The sequence below is a fragment of the Gymnoscopelus braueri genome (assembly GCF_963280865.1).
Source record: "Gymnoscopelus braueri genome assembly, chromosome: 4".
In the NCBI taxonomy this organism is placed as follows: domain Eukaryota; kingdom Metazoa; phylum Chordata; class Actinopteri; order Myctophiformes; family Myctophidae; genus Gymnoscopelus; species Gymnoscopelus braueri.
In genome coordinates this window covers 18,680,057-18,697,442 of record NC_137605.1, presented here as the reverse complement: position 1 = coordinate 18,697,442, position 17,386 = coordinate 18,680,057, and the positions used below count along the sequence as shown (strand labels likewise).

The window sequence follows — 17,386 nt, the reverse complement described above, 5'->3', positions numbered from 1 at the left end:
AGCGCACAAACTATTACAAGATGTTGTGAAAGCAGAAAGATTACATAAACTTCATATTATGTAGGTTATCAACCGAATCTTGCAACTGAATCAAGAATCCTCTTTTCTCTATCTTGTCATCTTTGTGTGCACTTGATTCACAGCAGTCATAATTCCTAAGAATTATGTAATGTCATATAAAATGTGACAGCCACCTGGCTGGTTTCCACCTTTCTCAGAGGTCAAAGAGAGAAGAGGATCATCTTGGGTTCTGCTCCTTACAAGGCTGTGATATGTGATGCAAGATCTGGTTTTGTTTCATAACGGTTTCGGAAAGCAGAGAATCAGTGCGAAGCATCGTGTCTCAACTGGAGTTTTTGTAATATTTTAGGCAGACAGATGTGATCTTGGGGTCATGGAAGAGTTTGTTTTTCCTGTTCTTGTCGGAGGGGTGACCCCCCCCCCCATGACATGGACATTAACAGGATTACAATGTTAATGAGGGTGAGGAGATTTCATCACTCGAATACTAAGCAATCGAGATTGTCAATCAATTGACTAACCCACCCTGAAAGGGTATTAACATAGAATGCAGACTTGGCAGTTGTTATAAGGTGTGGGTTTGGCTTGTGTACCTAAACAGCACAGGGAAGTGAAAGGTGTAACCAAGAGAACGAGAATAGTGGGGTAAGGTGGTGAGTTTCAGCCAGTGGGAAAGTGAATGAGTGAGTGAGGGAGAGAGAGAGAGAGAGAGAGAGAGAGAGAGAGAGAGAGAGGGAGGGACACAGAACAGGGGGGTGAGTTTGACAGGGTGGAGAGAAATGAGAGGGTAAGCAGGATTGTAGCTGCAACACACACACACACACACACACACACACACACACACACACACACACTCTTACCTTCTCTAACCCACACACTTAACCAGACGTTAAAAGAAGACAGCCATGGGTACAGACGCAGTGGAGGAGAGAAATACAAGGAGAAATTGAGGAAAGTCAAGAGCTCATCGACAGGAAGGAAATTGCCAACGCTGCCACCATTATCTCTGTCAGTTTAAATACAGAAACCTCTGGATAATTCATAAGCCTCTCCTCCCACCCACCCTCTGTGTGTGTGTGATAGAGAGGGAGAGAGAGGGGGGAGTTGCTGAGCTCACCAACACCACCATGCTGCATCCTGTCAGAATAGCAGTGGCTGTAGCTGTCTGGCTGCTGGCAGCGTTGGGCCCGGGCCTGTCTCTCGCAGCTGAGGACCCCTCAGAGCCGGACTTCTCTCAATGCAGCCATTGCTTCTACAGGCAGACGCCCCCTTCGGGAGCCCCTGTGCGGACAGAGGCAACGCTGCCTCCACTGCACCCGCTCTGCCAAAGCCTGCCTGGGGGACAGACATTCGCCACGCTCTATGACCCAGCCTGTGACACTGCTGTCTTCAGAGGCTACCGTCTCAGCCACGGATGGGCGACAGAGAGAGGAGAGGACGGGGCAGAGAAGGAGCTGGAGGTAAGGACATGTTTATGTCTGTTGAGTTTTCCAAAATGTGAAGAATGGGACACCCACTCACATAGTGCGCAGACAATTAAAACAAACGATGCAGCTTTTTAAAAGGAATATGGGTAACAACTCTGTAGTTGACAGAATAATACAAGCAATGTTGTTCTTGCAAGTTATGGTTTTGGAATAGAAGTATTTGTTACTTTAACATGCATGCAAAGTATGCAGTTGGATGAGACAATCAGAAGAGGCCTTATAAACACATTTTCACCTGTAAAGCTGTGATGTGTCAATAAAGTTGATTCTGATTCTGGGTGATGCAGTTTCAGAGCAGGCCCTCCAATGTGTGCAGTGCACTGTAAACAACTGACTGGGCAACAGAGAGCAAGGTTGGCAACAGAGAGCAAGGTTCTGGACATGAAAGTATCAGTGATAGAAAACATCAGAGAATGGAATGCAATGTAAAAGGAGCCATTTGGATTGATCAGCAAGTGTTTTTAGATTGGTTTAGACAGGATGTAGTTTGACCTCTAAAAACATCCGTGAGGTCAATTATTTACTCTAATGTCAAAGATCGCTTACTGCTTATTGCTCTGGGACACAGCCAGTACATTCTTAAACTTAGATACTTCGTTTTTACAGAATAGTCTGTTTCATCTCACCCACAAAATGTTACATTTCATCACTGTTTTTTCAATCACTTTGCTTCTATGCTTTAGTGTGTAACAAAATAAAACTATAATCAAATTTACAATTAATCAGAAAATGAAGTACCATACAGTACGTCTTATAATTATATCCTGATTGTTATTTTGTGTTATTGCACCTTCACTTAAACAGTTCAGTTTTGACGGTTTACCGTTTTCTTTCTCCCAGACAGAGATTGGAGATGATATCATTCAAGTTTTAATAACAGAACAGGTCCCACTGCAGCCTGGCTCTCCTGCGGCAGACTCCCCCGTCCGGCTGTGGGACTCCAGGGTCACAGCCCTGGTCCAGTCCCAGATCGGTCCCCAGTGCGACTCTACAGGGGGTGACCTCTATATCCTGACTGGGAGCGGGGGACTAGGGTCTGCAGAGGATGGAGAGGAGGACAAGTGCCAGGCTGGGCTTCTGTGGACCGCGGTGTGCTGTTCTGGCTCGGAGAACCATGCTGGCTTCAGTGTGGGGCTGGTCAGAGAGACAGGGGTAGGAGGGGAGAGGCTGGTCGGCATCAAGGAGCTGGAGGAGGAGATGCTCGGGGGGGTGGAGCTCTTCTCTGAGGGGTGCGGGGGAGCAGACGGGGAGGCTGAGGGAGGAATAGTGGAGGTTCTCAGAGATGCCTTGTCCGGAACTGTAGTGAGTTCTGATGATACTATCGATGAAGACTCCAATGAAAATATTCACACAAGCACAGACGCTCCAGTCGCAGCAGGTGACCAGGAGGCCAGTGCTGTTGACGCTGAGCCACAGGAAGCTCAGGCTGGCGACATCGCGGCAGAAACTTCAACGGAGGAAGCGATACCAGAGAACAATGGTGAGGTGACGGAGGGTGACGCGACTCGCTTGGAGGTCGCCAGCACAAAGGCTGCTGGATCTCTGGATGACAACACGACCGTGGATGCCTTGGAGACAGACACCAACTCCAGCAGCACGCTTCTCTACATCCTGACCTCCTCTGTCTACCTCCTCACTGCTCCAATCTGCCCTGTTGTCTCCATTGTTACACAGCTACCAGGACAGGTAATCCATGTCATATACTATTACAATTTACTATTTAGGTATTTTGCAGATGCTCTTATCCAGAGCGACTTATAAAGTGAAAGATTGGAGGAAGAGGCATATGTTATGCGTTATGTTAACATATAAACATAACACATAACATGACATACCGTAGTTTGTGTGTAAGTATAAGATCAAAGTAAATAGCATGATACCTAGTAAGCAAATGACAGGGTAAATGGTCATGTAAATATATACTGCAAATAAAACCCTTTAGTGCCACATGTACTGTAACTAGGATAAGAGGTAAACATTCAGACCTAGCATGTCCAAACAACCTCCTATCTAAATAACGTACAATAAATGAACAAGTAGCAAACATACATCTGCACAGTATAACTTGCATCTATTGAAAATAGGCAACAAGTCAAGTAGTGATACAAGGAATGAGGAGTGCCAGGGGGTGAGGTCTGAAGAGATGAGTTTGCAGACTGCAGTGGAAAACGGGGAGTGAGACTGCAGTCCTGACCGGGGGTGGGGGGGGGGGTTGTTGTTTAGTACCACAGCGAGCTTAGAAGCCAGGAGGGGGAAGAGAACACATGGAGCTTTGGGCACAGTGTTAGGGAATGGGCTGACAGATGTCCTATTAGTTGATCCAAGTGTGCGGGATGGGATGTAGGGGTGGCACCCCCTTACCTTCAGGGCATGATAGGGGCGGTAGGAGGGTGCCATGTCCTTGGTTGCTTTGTAGGTCATCACCAGTGTTTAGAATTGGATGTAGGCAACAACCAGAAGCCACTGAAAGGAATACCGAAGGGGGACAACGTGGAAATCTATGGAGATTGAAGACCAGGTGTGCCGCAGCATTCAGAATCGGTAGTTAGGGGATCAATAGGGGTTTGATTGAGGATGTTGTACGGTGCAAACCCACATGATTGATATGATAGACGTTTGGCAGCTGGAAGAGGATCAGCCAGTTGTGTTGTGGAAAGATCCTGCAGGGGGTAAGACTTTCCATGGAAGAGGAGAAGCTCAGTCGTGTCTGTGTTTCACTGTGAGATGTCAGCCAGGCATGCAGCAATGGGGCTCTTACAACTGGGGGGGGGGGGGGGCTAGGGGGAGCCAATTGATCCATAATGTTTAAACAATTAATAATGAAATACTGACACTCACAACTGATTATGGCATGGGTTAAATGTCATAATCAGTATTTTATATCATTATTTGTTTATTTACTTTATTTTAGGGTTAGGGTTCTTTTTATTATTTTTTTCTATTCTATAACTATTTCTATTCTTCTTTTATAACCAGGTCTTAATGTGTACATGTGTGTTTTATTTTATATAAATTATATTTAATAAAATGTGTGCGTGCGTGCGTGCGTGCGTGCGTGCGTGCGTGTGTGTGTGTGTGTGTGTGTGTGTGTGTGTGTGTGTGTGTGTGTGTGTGTGTGTGTGTGTGTGTGTGGGAGAAGCTTATCCAGGTTATTAAAAGAATCAAACATGAGTTAGATGGATGCAGGGATGGATACTCCATATTAATTTCAGGATGGTGGACTGGATGGATTTAATACATAAATAATATGTGACTTAAAAAAAAAAAAGTTTAGCTCCAGAAATGCTCAATAATGTGTGTTTACAAAAGACAGAAAGAACAGAAAGGTTGGGCCAATACATTAGATATGAGTCTAGTTATGATATATGGAATATAAATACAGTATTCAGACCTTTTCATCTCACTCTGTCTTGTCTTGTCAGGTGACATATATTCTCCAGGAGGATCTGGGAGTTCTTTCCGCTCTGCCAGGAGATGTGTTCTCCCTGTTCCACATCATCGCCTCTGACCTGGTGTCTGGTGTGTGGTCAGTCATAGACACGGTGGTGGTGGGCCCAGCAGAGGTCTGCTTCTCTGGCCTGTACCACTGCATCTCTGCCATGCTGGAAGCCCTGTTCTCTAGCTGTCATCTTGGGGTGACAGGGGTGGGCACGCTGGCCTGTGACACGGTGGGGATTTTCGGTGGGGCGGTGGACAACGTTTGGTGTGTGATGCGGTTCTTCGCGGGTCGGCTCTGGGAACAAGGCGAGGAGTACGTGGGGGCGGTGTTGTCAGAGATGGGCGGTCAGGCCAAAACTGTGGGTGGAGGGCTGGGAACTCTGGCATGGAGAGGGGTCAATGGGGTGGGGAACGTGGTGAAACTAGGTGGAGGGTTGGTCTTTGGGACTGTGGAGATGCTTGTTGATACAGTGGGGGAGGCCTTTGGCCAGGAGTCAGAGTGATGCAGTAATCCAGACTTCCAGAAGATGGCCACCTATAAACTCTTATGAGTCCAGCCAAAATGATGTACAATTTGATAGATGCTATGAATAATTTGGGTCAGCTTTTGCAGAAAACTTACCACACATGCAAGAACACATTTTCTTTGTGCAAATTACATTAAACTACACTTTGTACACTAATAGGCTTATACAACATAATTTGTGTGAAAGGTATTAGAGCCCAGTACTACAATTGTGATTTTAAATGTGCCTGATTGCAAGTTTGCTGTTGACCTTTGGTAGTAATTGCACAACTCAACTATTGGCAATTCAATACATACACTCACAACTGTAGGGGTGTGCCTGATTGCAAGTTTGCTGTTGACCTTTGGTAGTAATTGCACAACTCAACTATTGGCAATTCAATACATACAATAGGCCTAAATAATTGCTTCTGTGTGTTTGATTAAAAGAAATGCAGATTTAAAATAATTTCTCCTTTGTGATTTTCATTTATAAATATCCCTCTTATTATCAAACCAATGTAAACTGGCTACAATTATAATTATGTATTTAAGTGCATAGAGAAATTGACCGAAAGTGTATTAATCTACTAATGAGGCAACACAACTCAAATTAATGTGGTGGAAACAAATCAGATCAGTGTGTCCTTAAAGCCAGAACACTTGATACAGGTATGAAGAGTACATACAAATGGCCATGTACGATCAGCACTTATTCCAGAGCTAGGGTTCAAGGAAGCAAAAAGAGTGACATATTGCAGTTTTTTCAGGAGAACCATACTGTATAGACTCACAGTGGGTGGACGGAAAACACCCAAGAAAAGTGATCATAATGCTCTCATTCAATTTCATTTTAAGAAGGGGCGGCCATAGCTGAGTGGTTAGTGAGCCCGCCTAGGTAGCCAGAGGCCCTGGTTGCCCCAGGTTTGATTCCAGGCCAGGCCAGCATATGTGTCGATGAAATGAAATTTGTCCCTGAGCAAGACTCTTAACCCCTAATTGCTCACAGGTTCTCATTGGACACAAGACCGCAAGGACTTTCATGAACGACCTGTTAAAAGGAATTATCCTTATCCTTTAAGGTCTACTATTACTAATAAGACTCACATCACATAGCAGACATGATATCTTAAATTAAGCCGTACCAAATACATCCACAACTACTTCAATTGGGGAACAAAGTGAAGTTAATCTAAGTGCCAGCACATCTAGGGGTAGAGGGGAACCGATATATACCAGAACCCAAAGCTTTCATATGGACAGAAATGATTAGGAGATGGCAGCAGAGTTGAGAGAGACAAGAAGAGAATGTCACCTATAATACCATATCTAGGGGAAGGTCAGGCCTGAGGGTGAACTGTGATTAATGGATCTGTCTACAGTCAACACTTCACATGACAGAGACGTGATCAATGTATAACGGTTTCTTTAACACTCTGTTATGACTCCAGTTATTTAGCAATAAGAGGGGAGTGTCAGAGCTCGACAGGCAGATAAATGTTATAAACCAGTTATAATACTTCACTACAAAAATCCTTTTAATAAACAAAACAGTTTCTTAACAGGTTAACAACCAAATGGCCAGTACTCCTCTATTAATGTGACTGTCCATAGAATCCAAACTCAGTGTCTGTCCACATTCCACAAACGAAAAAAGAAAAAGAAAAAGAATTAATTACAAACCAATGTTCAGCAGCCTATGTAGCAGTTAGGGTACAGTAAGTATTACCATAACTCTTCACCGGTAAGAGGGAAAATGTCAGTTCTTAACAGCCCACATAGTACTTCCACAACTTAAGGCAATCCAATCAACCAGTAAATCCCTTAAATCCACATGGAAATTAAAAAGCACTTGTCAATTCACTATGGTGTCAAATCCTTAATCCTTCATGCAAGAAATGTGGTAAAAGTAATGTTATGTTATAAGCCTTTCTCCCTGCTTCATAGACCAGGAGTTGGCAGGTGAGTCTTGGACAGGGTTTAGCAACAGCTGCCCAGTTGACAGTACTGTTGTGAACACAAATGAACAGACACAAATGGTCTCTTATATAACAAATATCTTTGCAATAATATTAAATAACACAACATAATTGACTTCATGCCAGCATAAATGCATACTAATACATGTGTACCTCTTGGAGCAGAGGTTACACATCATGTCAGGACTTGCAGAGCTGCAGATCATGTATTACACTGCACATGTGATCATGTGCAGTGTAATAGCTATCGAGGTCAACTTGAAAGATAATCTGAGAGAAATGGGAATTTAAGCAAATTAAAAGAGTATTTTACAGGCAGAGCCAGTGAGTGGCAGCACTGCACTTTCTATTTTTTTGGGGGTGGTAGACGAGGAATACTTTTGTGTAGCTAGAGCAGTTGTTCTCAAAGTGGGGTCCATGGGCTCCCACCGGTCCTTGTCCTTGCATAAGGAGGCTCCAGGGGATCCCCAGAAATGTTTAATTAATTACAGCTAATATAGCATCAAAATCAGTTTAACCTCTTTAACCCTACCCAAAAGACCTAGATCGGCTATTTGAAAATAGCCGATCTACAAGCTCACAACGCATCAATTTGAAGCGTTGTGAGCTTGTACAGTAGATCTGCTATTTTCAACAAATCTTGTACCCATGTTTTCAGATGGGGGTCCTCGGCCAAATGCAGTACATATTAATTAATATGTGCTTGGGCATTATTTTGGGGGATGAAAAATGCCCTCTCTCACACACACACACACACACACACACACACACACACACACACACACACACCCACACCCACACCCACACCCACACCCACACCCACACCCACACACACACACACACACACACACACACACACACACACACACACACACACCCACACCCACACCCACACACACACACACACACACACACACACACACACACACACACACACACACACACACACACACACACACACACACACACACGCACACGCACACGCACCGGCACACACACACACACACACACACACACACACACACACACACACACACACACACACACACACACACACACACACGCACCGACACACGCACACATCCCATTATCCCAGTAGGTGGCGGTAATAAACCTTTACATTGGAAGTCACCCGCCTACAAGGCTAGAGAAGAAGAAACCCCGGAACAACAACGCTTGGTCCATTGCGTCAGACAGCGGCTCATGTGCGTCTCCGTGGCTAACATAAGCTGACGTCTCATACTGATTCATTCACAGGTACGACCAACTTCTTCTCACAATAAGTGCGCGCTAACGTCGTGTTTCATTCACGTTGTCATTTCGGCTTACTTGAAACACAACTTAGAATAAAACACGGCGTGAGACGAGAGCCACAAGTTCCTGCAAATAAGTAACGTTAAAAGTTTTGTAGCGTGTAGCTAAGCTAGCTTGTCTGTTTTGCATGGCTTTGGTCGGCTTACCTCAATTCTCTCACATCACTGACAGGTGCCAGATAAACCAGCTGTAAAGGTCGCAAAAGTGACTATAATCTGCTACCACGAAAGTGCATATTTTAACACACCCACTAAAATCAGCATCTTCCATATTTGTTGTCTCACACACATCTGTTGTGGCATTCACTGTATGGTTGTGGATCTGTCACTTTTCATTTACGGTGGCAGTTGATGGCTGACACATGCACACGCCCACCTAGGCACTCACCACCCACTGATGTTTGTTTACTGTACATATACGTTTTTTTATTAAATGTCTCGATGAATTGAACACACAGACAGGACCACAATGGAAACAAGCCCCTAGGGCTTTTTGTGTTATCCTTTTAGCACCATTGTATAATCGTACCACTGTACTATTTGCAAACTGTTAATGAAGTATTCAATCAATCAAATGATATCTATCTGTCTCCACCAGGGATGGCGTCTCTCTATGTGTCTTCGCACCCTGATGACTTCAGGAGTCTTCTAGCTCTTATAAGTGCAGAATTCTGCACCTCCCCGCGTCCCCGCACTGTCACAGAAGACCCCCCAGCTTCCCTAAATGCCCGTTCCAGACCCTCCCTGGTGCTGGGCGCTGGGGAAGGCGGCTCTGTCCTGTGCGGGTCCAGTGCTGTGGCCTGGTACTTGGCCTCTCAGGGGAAAATGTCTGGGCTGGACAACAAGCAGCAGAGCCAGGTGTGGCAGTGGCTCAGCTTCGCAGACAATGAACTCACGCCAGTGTCCTGCGCTGTGGTGTTTCCACTGATGGGGATGCTTGGAATAGATAAGAAGGTGAGAGTGAGATTAAGGAGCCCCCCCCTCATATTTCTGCATCAGTTTAATATGTGACGATGGTAGCCATTATGAAGGTGCTCATTCACATGTGTTCTGCATCGGTCCCGCTGTCGACACTGACAGCTGTCAGCAGTTCCTTCTTGAATGTTGAACCTCAGCACCAAATCCATTTTAGGTCAAAGCTCTCGTATCTCTCACCCAGCTGCTGACAGCAGTCGAAACAGGATTTATTGATTTTATTAAATTATTTGCAGACAAATCCTTTTGGTGATAGAGCAGAGGTGCAGTAGTACATAACAGTGAACGGTTACAGTCATGGATTTCATTCTACGTACGTTGAGATGCTAGTTAATATCTGTGTGTTCACTCATATATCATGACACACACACACACACACACACACACACACACACACACACACACACACACACACACACACACACACACACACACACACACACTAGGGTCTAGTAGGGTCTACATATGTGCTGTATACTGTACTGTATAATAGTACAGAATAAAATAAAATATATAGTAATTAGGAGGACCAATATTTAAGAATAACAATCTTGAATGTAACTAATAAAAATCTCAGCTCCAGCAGACTTCTCGGGCAGAGATGATGCGTGTTCTGAAGGTTCTAGACCAGGCCCTGGAACCCAGAACCTTCCTGGTGGGAGAGAGCATCACCCTGGCTGACATGGCTGTAGCCATGGCAGTCCTCCTGCCCTTCAAATATGTAAGTCACTTTCATTTTGCAGGGTTCTACGGCGAAGAAAATATGCTCATCATAACAAGGATTCATATTACAGTTTTTCTTAGTTGCATTATGTCCATTACTTTTCTCAACATTTGCAGAACAATAAGTGCATTTCTTCAATTCATACAAACGGCACCATATAATGGAATACCTGCTAAAGCCTGTAACTTGCTCAAAATCGTGTTTATATCTCAAAAGCAAATATTTGTCAATGAACAATGTCAGTGCCGTCAGAATGACACGTCCTTGGGTGCGTTTGTAAATATGTTCTGGTTTTGACATCATGGAGCGCTCTATGAGATAATTTACAAAGGGTCAGAGAAGAATAGTCATTAACTAACTTTGCCATTTAAATATTTTTTTACTCCATCCCATGTATAAACATGATTATTACTGTATCTGTTTTGGTACATGTAGATGCATGTTGAATACTGGAGTGTGAAACCCAGCCACAAAGGTGTCCAAGACAAGTAAAGATGATTTGGGGAAGACTAGACTGTTTTACAACACTGCAAAGCACAAAGTAAAAAAAAACTAAGATTTGAAATGAAAACATAGGAAACAGCGTATTCGCCATACAGCGCTGCATGCACAGTTCTGTATGGTGAATTACATTGCAGCCTTGACAGGAGGATAACTATGTTTCCATGGTCATATGTTCTCCAGTTCAGGTAGGTTTTAATGTTGCTCGCTGTACAGTCATGCTTTGTGTCTTCTTATTGTAGCTAAACCCTGTTGCTCTGCCTAGATGTTGGCTATGTTGATTTCTCACTCTATTGAAAACCCATCTCAGCCGTGTTAAGTGTTTGCTGTAGGCCTACAGTTACTGAGAACATTATTTTGTCTTTGTTTTGTGTGTTAGGCTTTGGAGCCTCCAGACAGAAAGGTCCTCTGTAACGTCACCCGGTGGTTCCTGACCTGCGTCAACCAGCCTCAGTTTGTCAAGGTCTTGGGAAAGATTAGTCTGTGTGAGAAGATGGTGCCAGTTACACCCAAGAGCAGTACTGCTGCTGCTGCTAATGCCTGTCCTGCTGCTGCTGCTAATGCCTGTCCTGCTGCTGATTCTACTGAAGATGCTACTGTCAATGGTAACTAAGGCACTTGCACTATTCATGTGGCTAGTAGTGTGTGTAGGTGGTATACAGTACAGTACACTACCCGTTGATGTTGGTGCTGATAATGTGTATTGTCATAAAGGGGAACATTCACACTTACAAAATAATTTAAAAGGCTTCTAATACAGTGGTTCTCAATCTGTGGGTCGGGACCCCACCCCAAGATTTTTGGGGGGTCCCCAGATGACAGTGAAGTGGCAATTTAAGGACTTTTAAGACTTTTTTTAATACCAAAAAGAGACCATTGCATTAAAAGTAATCAACAAACTATAGTATAAAAACTGGGCAAACATTGGTCAAATAATGGTGAAAATAGCAGATCTACAAGCTCACAAGGCGTTGTGAGCTTGTACATTTGCTATTTTCATCTGTGGAACCGAGTCAAACAAAATGTAATGCCTCAACTCCTACAATTCAAAGTGCTTGTCAGGGTGGGGGGGAGTACCCTGTTCAAATATGATTATTCTGGAGTGTCCCCAGTTCAAATATGATTATTTTGAGGGGTCACGGCCTGAAAAGGTTGAGAACCACCATGTTATAATCCATGCTACCATGTTATAATACATGGTAGTAGAGGGCCAAACAAACGAGTTTTGTCTCTGGCCTTCGTCAGCATTTACCCTTAAGGCCAGAGAACTTTATCCCTTGTTTAAGGGATAAAGTTATAATTGCAAATTATGTTGATGTGCTGAAAATGATATTACCAGAGTTCCCGCAGTAATAGCGTACAACTCCTGTTTGGCTTTTGGTGGAACAAATAGAAAATGATACAGACTGGCCACTGTTTTGACAACTATACTGCTGTAGAATTGAACATTATTCAGGTTTTAATGGAACAAGGGATATTTATTTGAGCCAGAATAGCAAAAAGGAACTATTGTACAGCAGAGACAACAGCGAACAAACACGGCAGCTGCCCATCTGCCAGCTAGTCAGAGGCGCAATGCTTCATGGGAATGTTGAAAATCACCCTTCCCTTCATGGTTGGCTAAATGTGTACTTAGTAGTGCGCTTTGAGGATTTTGTTGTTTTCCAGACAGTAGATAAAGACTGGATCACTTATATTTCTAGTTCAAGTCTGTCTAAGACTCCATCCAAATCTCTTGCAGTCCTTTACCACTATTCACATTTTCCATTTCTTGCACAAGAGTATTATGCTTGTATAATACTGTGCTGTGATTTTTTGTGCGTGTTCTGTTCTCTTTCTTTCAGGTCCACCAAAGACTGAAGCCCAGCTGAAAAAGGACGCAAAGAGGAGAGAGAAGATGGAGAAGTTCGAGCAGAAGCAGAAGGAGATGGAGGAAAAGAAGAAGCAGCCACAGGCGGAGGTAAAGAAACAAGACTGCTGCTTAAAAAACATCAAAGAAGTACAGCAACACATCAAGTATAAAAACTTCTACTAATAATAATAATAATTGCTTGAATTTTATTGCGCCTTTCATGAACCCAAGGACGCTTTACATCAAAACAATGAACAACCAACAAACAAACAAAACAACAAACAACTATTTGCCATAAGCCTGAGAGAATAGTTGTCCTTTCAAGGCAGCCTTAAAAGAGTCCAGTGTTGGCATGGCGAATCTCTATTGGGAGAGAGTTCCACAGTGTGTGGGCTGCCACACTGAAGGCTCTGTCCCCCAAGGTTCGCTTGCTTGTTTGGGGACTAGAGAGGAGGTCCAAGTCTGTGGAACACAGGTTCTAAGTACAGTTACATGAATATAAAAACATTGTTACAGTAACACTTGCAAATATCAAAACATTGTTACAAGTACAATAACAATCATAAGTGTTGGATATTAACCAAAAACAAAATGAATTGCTTGCAGATATTATCAGTTATAATCAATTACTGATAAAGATTGACAACAAACGTTAACGCATTTATCATTTGTTAATTTTCATAATGTCATAATGGTCTCATCAGTAGTTCAGCATGGTCACATGCAGGTGTTATTCCACTAGATTGGTCACTAGCTTCCTACTGTAGACTGGTAATATGAACAACAACGTTGGAACGGTGCCATATGAACAAATAACCATCAGGAGATTCACATTAGCAGCTTGCAAGTCATCAATAATGACGGCTCCCAGAACAGACAGGAGGAGAACTCGAATGGGGGAAATGAGGCTTTACGTGCACTCCATTTGTCTTGAACAACAGATCTGAGAATGAGTTATTGTTTTGTTTTCATGAGCTGCTGATAACCCAAATGGTACAATGAATTACACAAAAAAGCAACAGTTGAGAGTTGTTAAAAATGCAGGAATCTTGTTTTCATGCGCGGTGCAAAATTCCAAGGCCTAATCTTAATGAACAATGCATAATTTCAAGGCTTTGAAATAACAGTTTCACTTACTGAAGTTTCAAAGCAAACCTGTTTTATTCCACTGTCCTCTGATAGAAAAAGGCCAAGCCTGAGAAGAAGGAACTGGGAGTGATCACATACGACATCCCTACCCCACCCGGAGAGAAGAAAGGTGCTTATTCTGTGTGTAGATGGTTGCATGCAGGAATGTGCCTTTTCTCTTGTATTGTGATGCAGCATTGCGGCAACCAGTTGCAGTTTACGTCCATGTCTGTCCAGACTCATATAATATACAGGATGTAGTGAATACTTTAAAGGAATTTAATAAAAGTTGTAAGTGCATTTTGTGGCAATAAGTAAGGTTCATGTAAACACTTAATTGACATGTACTGTATGACATGTGTTTTGTCAGGTCACGGTGACCTTAACCATTGACTACCAAATTCACTTCATCCTTGAGTCCGTGTGGGCATTTTGTAATGAAATTCTCCCACAGGCAGGAGAATGGGATGGACGGATGGACCACCCCAAAGCATAGTGCCTCCAGCCATGGCTGTCACTAGCAGAGGCATGAAAAATGCCTTTGTGCAGGGATGTACTATGTACTGTAACTGTAAATGTGTAACCCTTGTCTTCCTCTGTCAGACGTTGTCAGCCCTCTTCCTGATTCTTACAGTCCGCAGTATGTGGAGGCTGCCTGGTACCCCTGGTGGGAAAAACAGGGATTCTTCAAGCCCGAGTATGGGGTAAGCTGGCCTGTTGCACCTCATCATATCAACACTATATAGAACATCCATTTCATGTTAAAGGTAGGGTAAGTGATTTACTTTGGTTAAGATAAGTGTTAAATAGCTCTATATTCTGATAGTACTCATTGCTATAGAGTGTTTGTTCAGTAAAAGGAGTCTCCCATGTCTCTCCAGCTCTTTATTAAACAGAAAATGCATTTTCAGTGCTCTCTCCTGATTGGCTTAAATGTTGTCACCTACCGTAAAATGTATTTATAGTCTGTTTACTAAAGAGCTGGAGAGACCCCTGTGACCGAACAAACGCTCTGTAGCAATGATTACTATCGAATATGGTACTTTAACCTTTTGACCAAAAAAAAACAAAAAAATATCACTTACCCTATCTTTAAGTACTAGTCATCATGATACATCATACAATGTATAATAAAATGGGGCTTTTTAAAACTTCCCTACCCATATTTTTCAGAGGAAGAATATTTCTGAGCCAAACCCTCGAGGTGTCTTCATGATGTGTATCCCTCCGCCCAATGTGACCGGATCTCTCCACCTGGGTCATGCCCTCACCAACGCCATTCAGGACTGTTTGACCAGATGGTAATTGCCTACTTAAGGTCTGAAGTTGATCTGATTGTAATAGTCTGAATTCAATATGTCTTTCTCCGAGAGAGAGAGAGAGATTTCAGTCCATTTCAACCGGTTACCTCAGGTAGTTGCTGCCTGATCTTTGCATGGCTTTCATCATCAACCTGCTGTACTTTGCCAGAGATAAAATGAAACTGCAGGCTAGCTGGCTAATGTGGCTATTGTCAGTCATGATAGAGAAATGTCAAAAGATAATAACAATAACAATACTGTATAGTAGTTACCACACAGGTAATGCATCAACCTTTATTTATATTGCACTTAATCAAACATAGTTTACTTTTACACTTAAGTTAAGGTTCAGCATTAAGGCGCTAATTATCTTTGAATGTGTTTCGCATTAAGGCGCTAATTATCTTTGAATGTGTTTCCGTTTCAGAGCCACACAGCATCCTTAATCGTAGAATTAATGTTAGAAACTAACATATAATGATTTCACTAATACTTTGACGGTCAACTTCCAACCCTTTTGGTCGTCGTTACTCAATATTAATCGGCATGGTTTGCTGTGCCCGTGCAGGCACAGGATGCGAGGGGAGACCACCCTGTGGAACCCTGGCTGTGACCACGCTGGCATCGCCACCCAGGTGGTGGTCGAGAAGAAGCTGATGAGAGAGCGAGGCATGTCCCGCCATGACCTGGGCAGAGACGGCTTCATCCAGGAAGTCTGGAAGTGGAAGAACGAGTGAGTGGAGAACCTTTTGAGGGCGGGTAATGGTGGAACGTGTAGTTTGAGAGATCCTGTTATGGTGGGGTCATTGCTAACGTGTGCCGTGATCACTTAGACCAGTGATTCTCAACCTGTAGGCCGTGAGGATATTGTACGTGGGCCCCCAACTAACCCATTAACTCATTCATTGCCCGGCTTATTTATGGCAGTTTGGCTCTGAGTGCCACAGCCAAAATTCATTGTAAAAAAAAAGTGCTTAGGAGCCGAGATACAGCCTTTTTCAGTAAGAAGTTAAACAAAGAGTGAATGGAGCAGAATATTTTCAAATCATCATATCTTGGGTTCTGAAAATTTTTTTCCCAAAAAAGAAAAATGTTGTGGCACTCAGGGCTTATATTGACGGACGTCTTAGACGTCCAGTGGCACTGAATGAGTTAAGACCGGGAAAGCCTATACGATACGTTGTTATACCTTTAAAACCGGGAAAGCAGTCTGTGTCATTTTAGATGTTGCTATGTATATAGTAACAGGAATGTAAAATTGGCTTCAGGTCTAAATGGACTACTTGGCAAAACACTACGATTTTAATGATTTATATACATTAATATAAAGAATGTACAAAATAATATTAAAACAAATGTCATGGTATTTTTTCTTTACAACTTTGAAAAAAACTAGTTTTCATTGTGATGCCGATAAATACTCCAGGGCTGTATAATGACATGTATAATGTTTATTACTGTGGTGAAAATACATTACATCAATAGTTTCAATATGAAATCCCACTAACCTTGGTAAACAAGTTTTTTGCCTTCCACATTGTAGCCATCTTGAATTTACCTGCCGTGAGCTTGTTCAAAAGTTAAATTTCCAACACAGCAGCTCGATCAAAATGGTCCGTGATGCCTACTCTGTGTGGAGTTTGCATGTTCTCCCCGTGTCTCCTAGGGTAGTCAATACCCTCACAAAAACATGTAGTCACTATACTGCCTCCCCCTGGTCAGCCGGGGCGCCTGATGGAGGGGAAGGGAACTGGTTGGAATAACGTGTTCCTTCCACGCGCTACGTCCAACCAGGGAAACTCCCCCTCTGTCAGGTGACAAGAAGGTCAGTTGGCTCTCATGCATTGAAGGAGGCATGAGCTCGGCCCTGGCCTCCCTAGGCTGGTGGGGGGAGTGTAGTGCCCAGGATCACTTAGCAAATTGGCACCGGGTGAAAAAAGGGTTACAAAAATCGAGGGATAAAAATTATAATAAGAAAAAAAATGGTCCGTGATGGCAGAGTGTAACATTTTAAAACTCTTTAACCCAGGGGTATTCAACTAGGCAGGAGGCCACAATTGTAAAATGACTTGGAAGTCAGGGGCCACAAGACAGTGACAACAAAAATGTTGTGTGCGATAGGTCCGATAGGACACACAATGGACACATTATGTCCATTATGG

The 17,386-nt window shown here is 43.2% G+C and overlaps 2 protein-coding genes across 2 annotated transcripts in view; both read left to right on the top strand.

The window, feature by feature from the left end:
• Positions 1-780: 780 nt before the first annotated feature.
• Positions 781-5,920, top strand: LOC308083894 (uncharacterized protein). The gene is made up of 3 exons (XM_080426308.1): positions 781-1,481; positions 2,349-3,194; positions 4,931-5,920. Exons 1-3 carry the CDS (start codon positions 1,149-1,151, stop codon positions 5,447-5,449), a joined length of 1,698 nt encoding a protein of 565 aa, XP_080282434.1. The 5' UTR covers positions 781-1,148; the 3' UTR covers positions 5,450-5,920.
• A 2,692-nt stretch (positions 5,921-8,612) lies between these two features.
• The window catches only part of vars1 (valyl-tRNA synthetase 1), a 29,849-nt gene continuing 21,075 nt past the window's right edge, over positions 8,613-17,386 (top strand). The window contains exons 1-9 of the mRNA XM_080426272.1: positions 8,613-8,687; positions 9,342-9,697; positions 10,296-10,439; positions 11,323-11,548; positions 12,788-12,903; positions 13,978-14,053; positions 14,527-14,627; positions 15,097-15,224; positions 15,793-15,957. Of these exons, the coding sequence (XP_080282398.1) occupies positions 9,344-9,697; positions 10,296-10,439; positions 11,323-11,548; positions 12,788-12,903; positions 13,978-14,053; positions 14,527-14,627; positions 15,097-15,224; positions 15,793-15,957 (1,310 nt within the window). The 5' untranslated portion in view covers positions 8,613-8,687; positions 9,342-9,343. The remainder of the gene's footprint in view (positions 8,688-9,341; positions 9,698-10,295; positions 10,440-11,322; positions 11,549-12,787; positions 12,904-13,977; positions 14,054-14,526; positions 14,628-15,096; positions 15,225-15,792; positions 15,958-17,386) is intronic.

What these genes read in the sequence shown, in the direction of transcription:
- LOC308083894 (XM_080426308.1), top strand. Translation starts at nt 1,149, where the DNA reads ATGCTGCATCCTGTCAGAATAGCAGTGGCTGTAGCTGTCTGGCTGCTG. An exon ending in GGGCAGAGAAGGAGCTGGAG is followed by an intron (nt 1,482 to 2,348) that starts GTAAGGACATGT and finishes TCTTTCTCCCAG; the next exon opens with ACAGAGATTGGAGATGATAT. An exon ending in TTACACAGCTACCAGGACAG is followed by an intron (nt 3,195 to 4,930) that starts GTAATCCATGTC and finishes TTGTCTTGTCAG; the next exon opens with GTGACATATATTCTCCAGGA.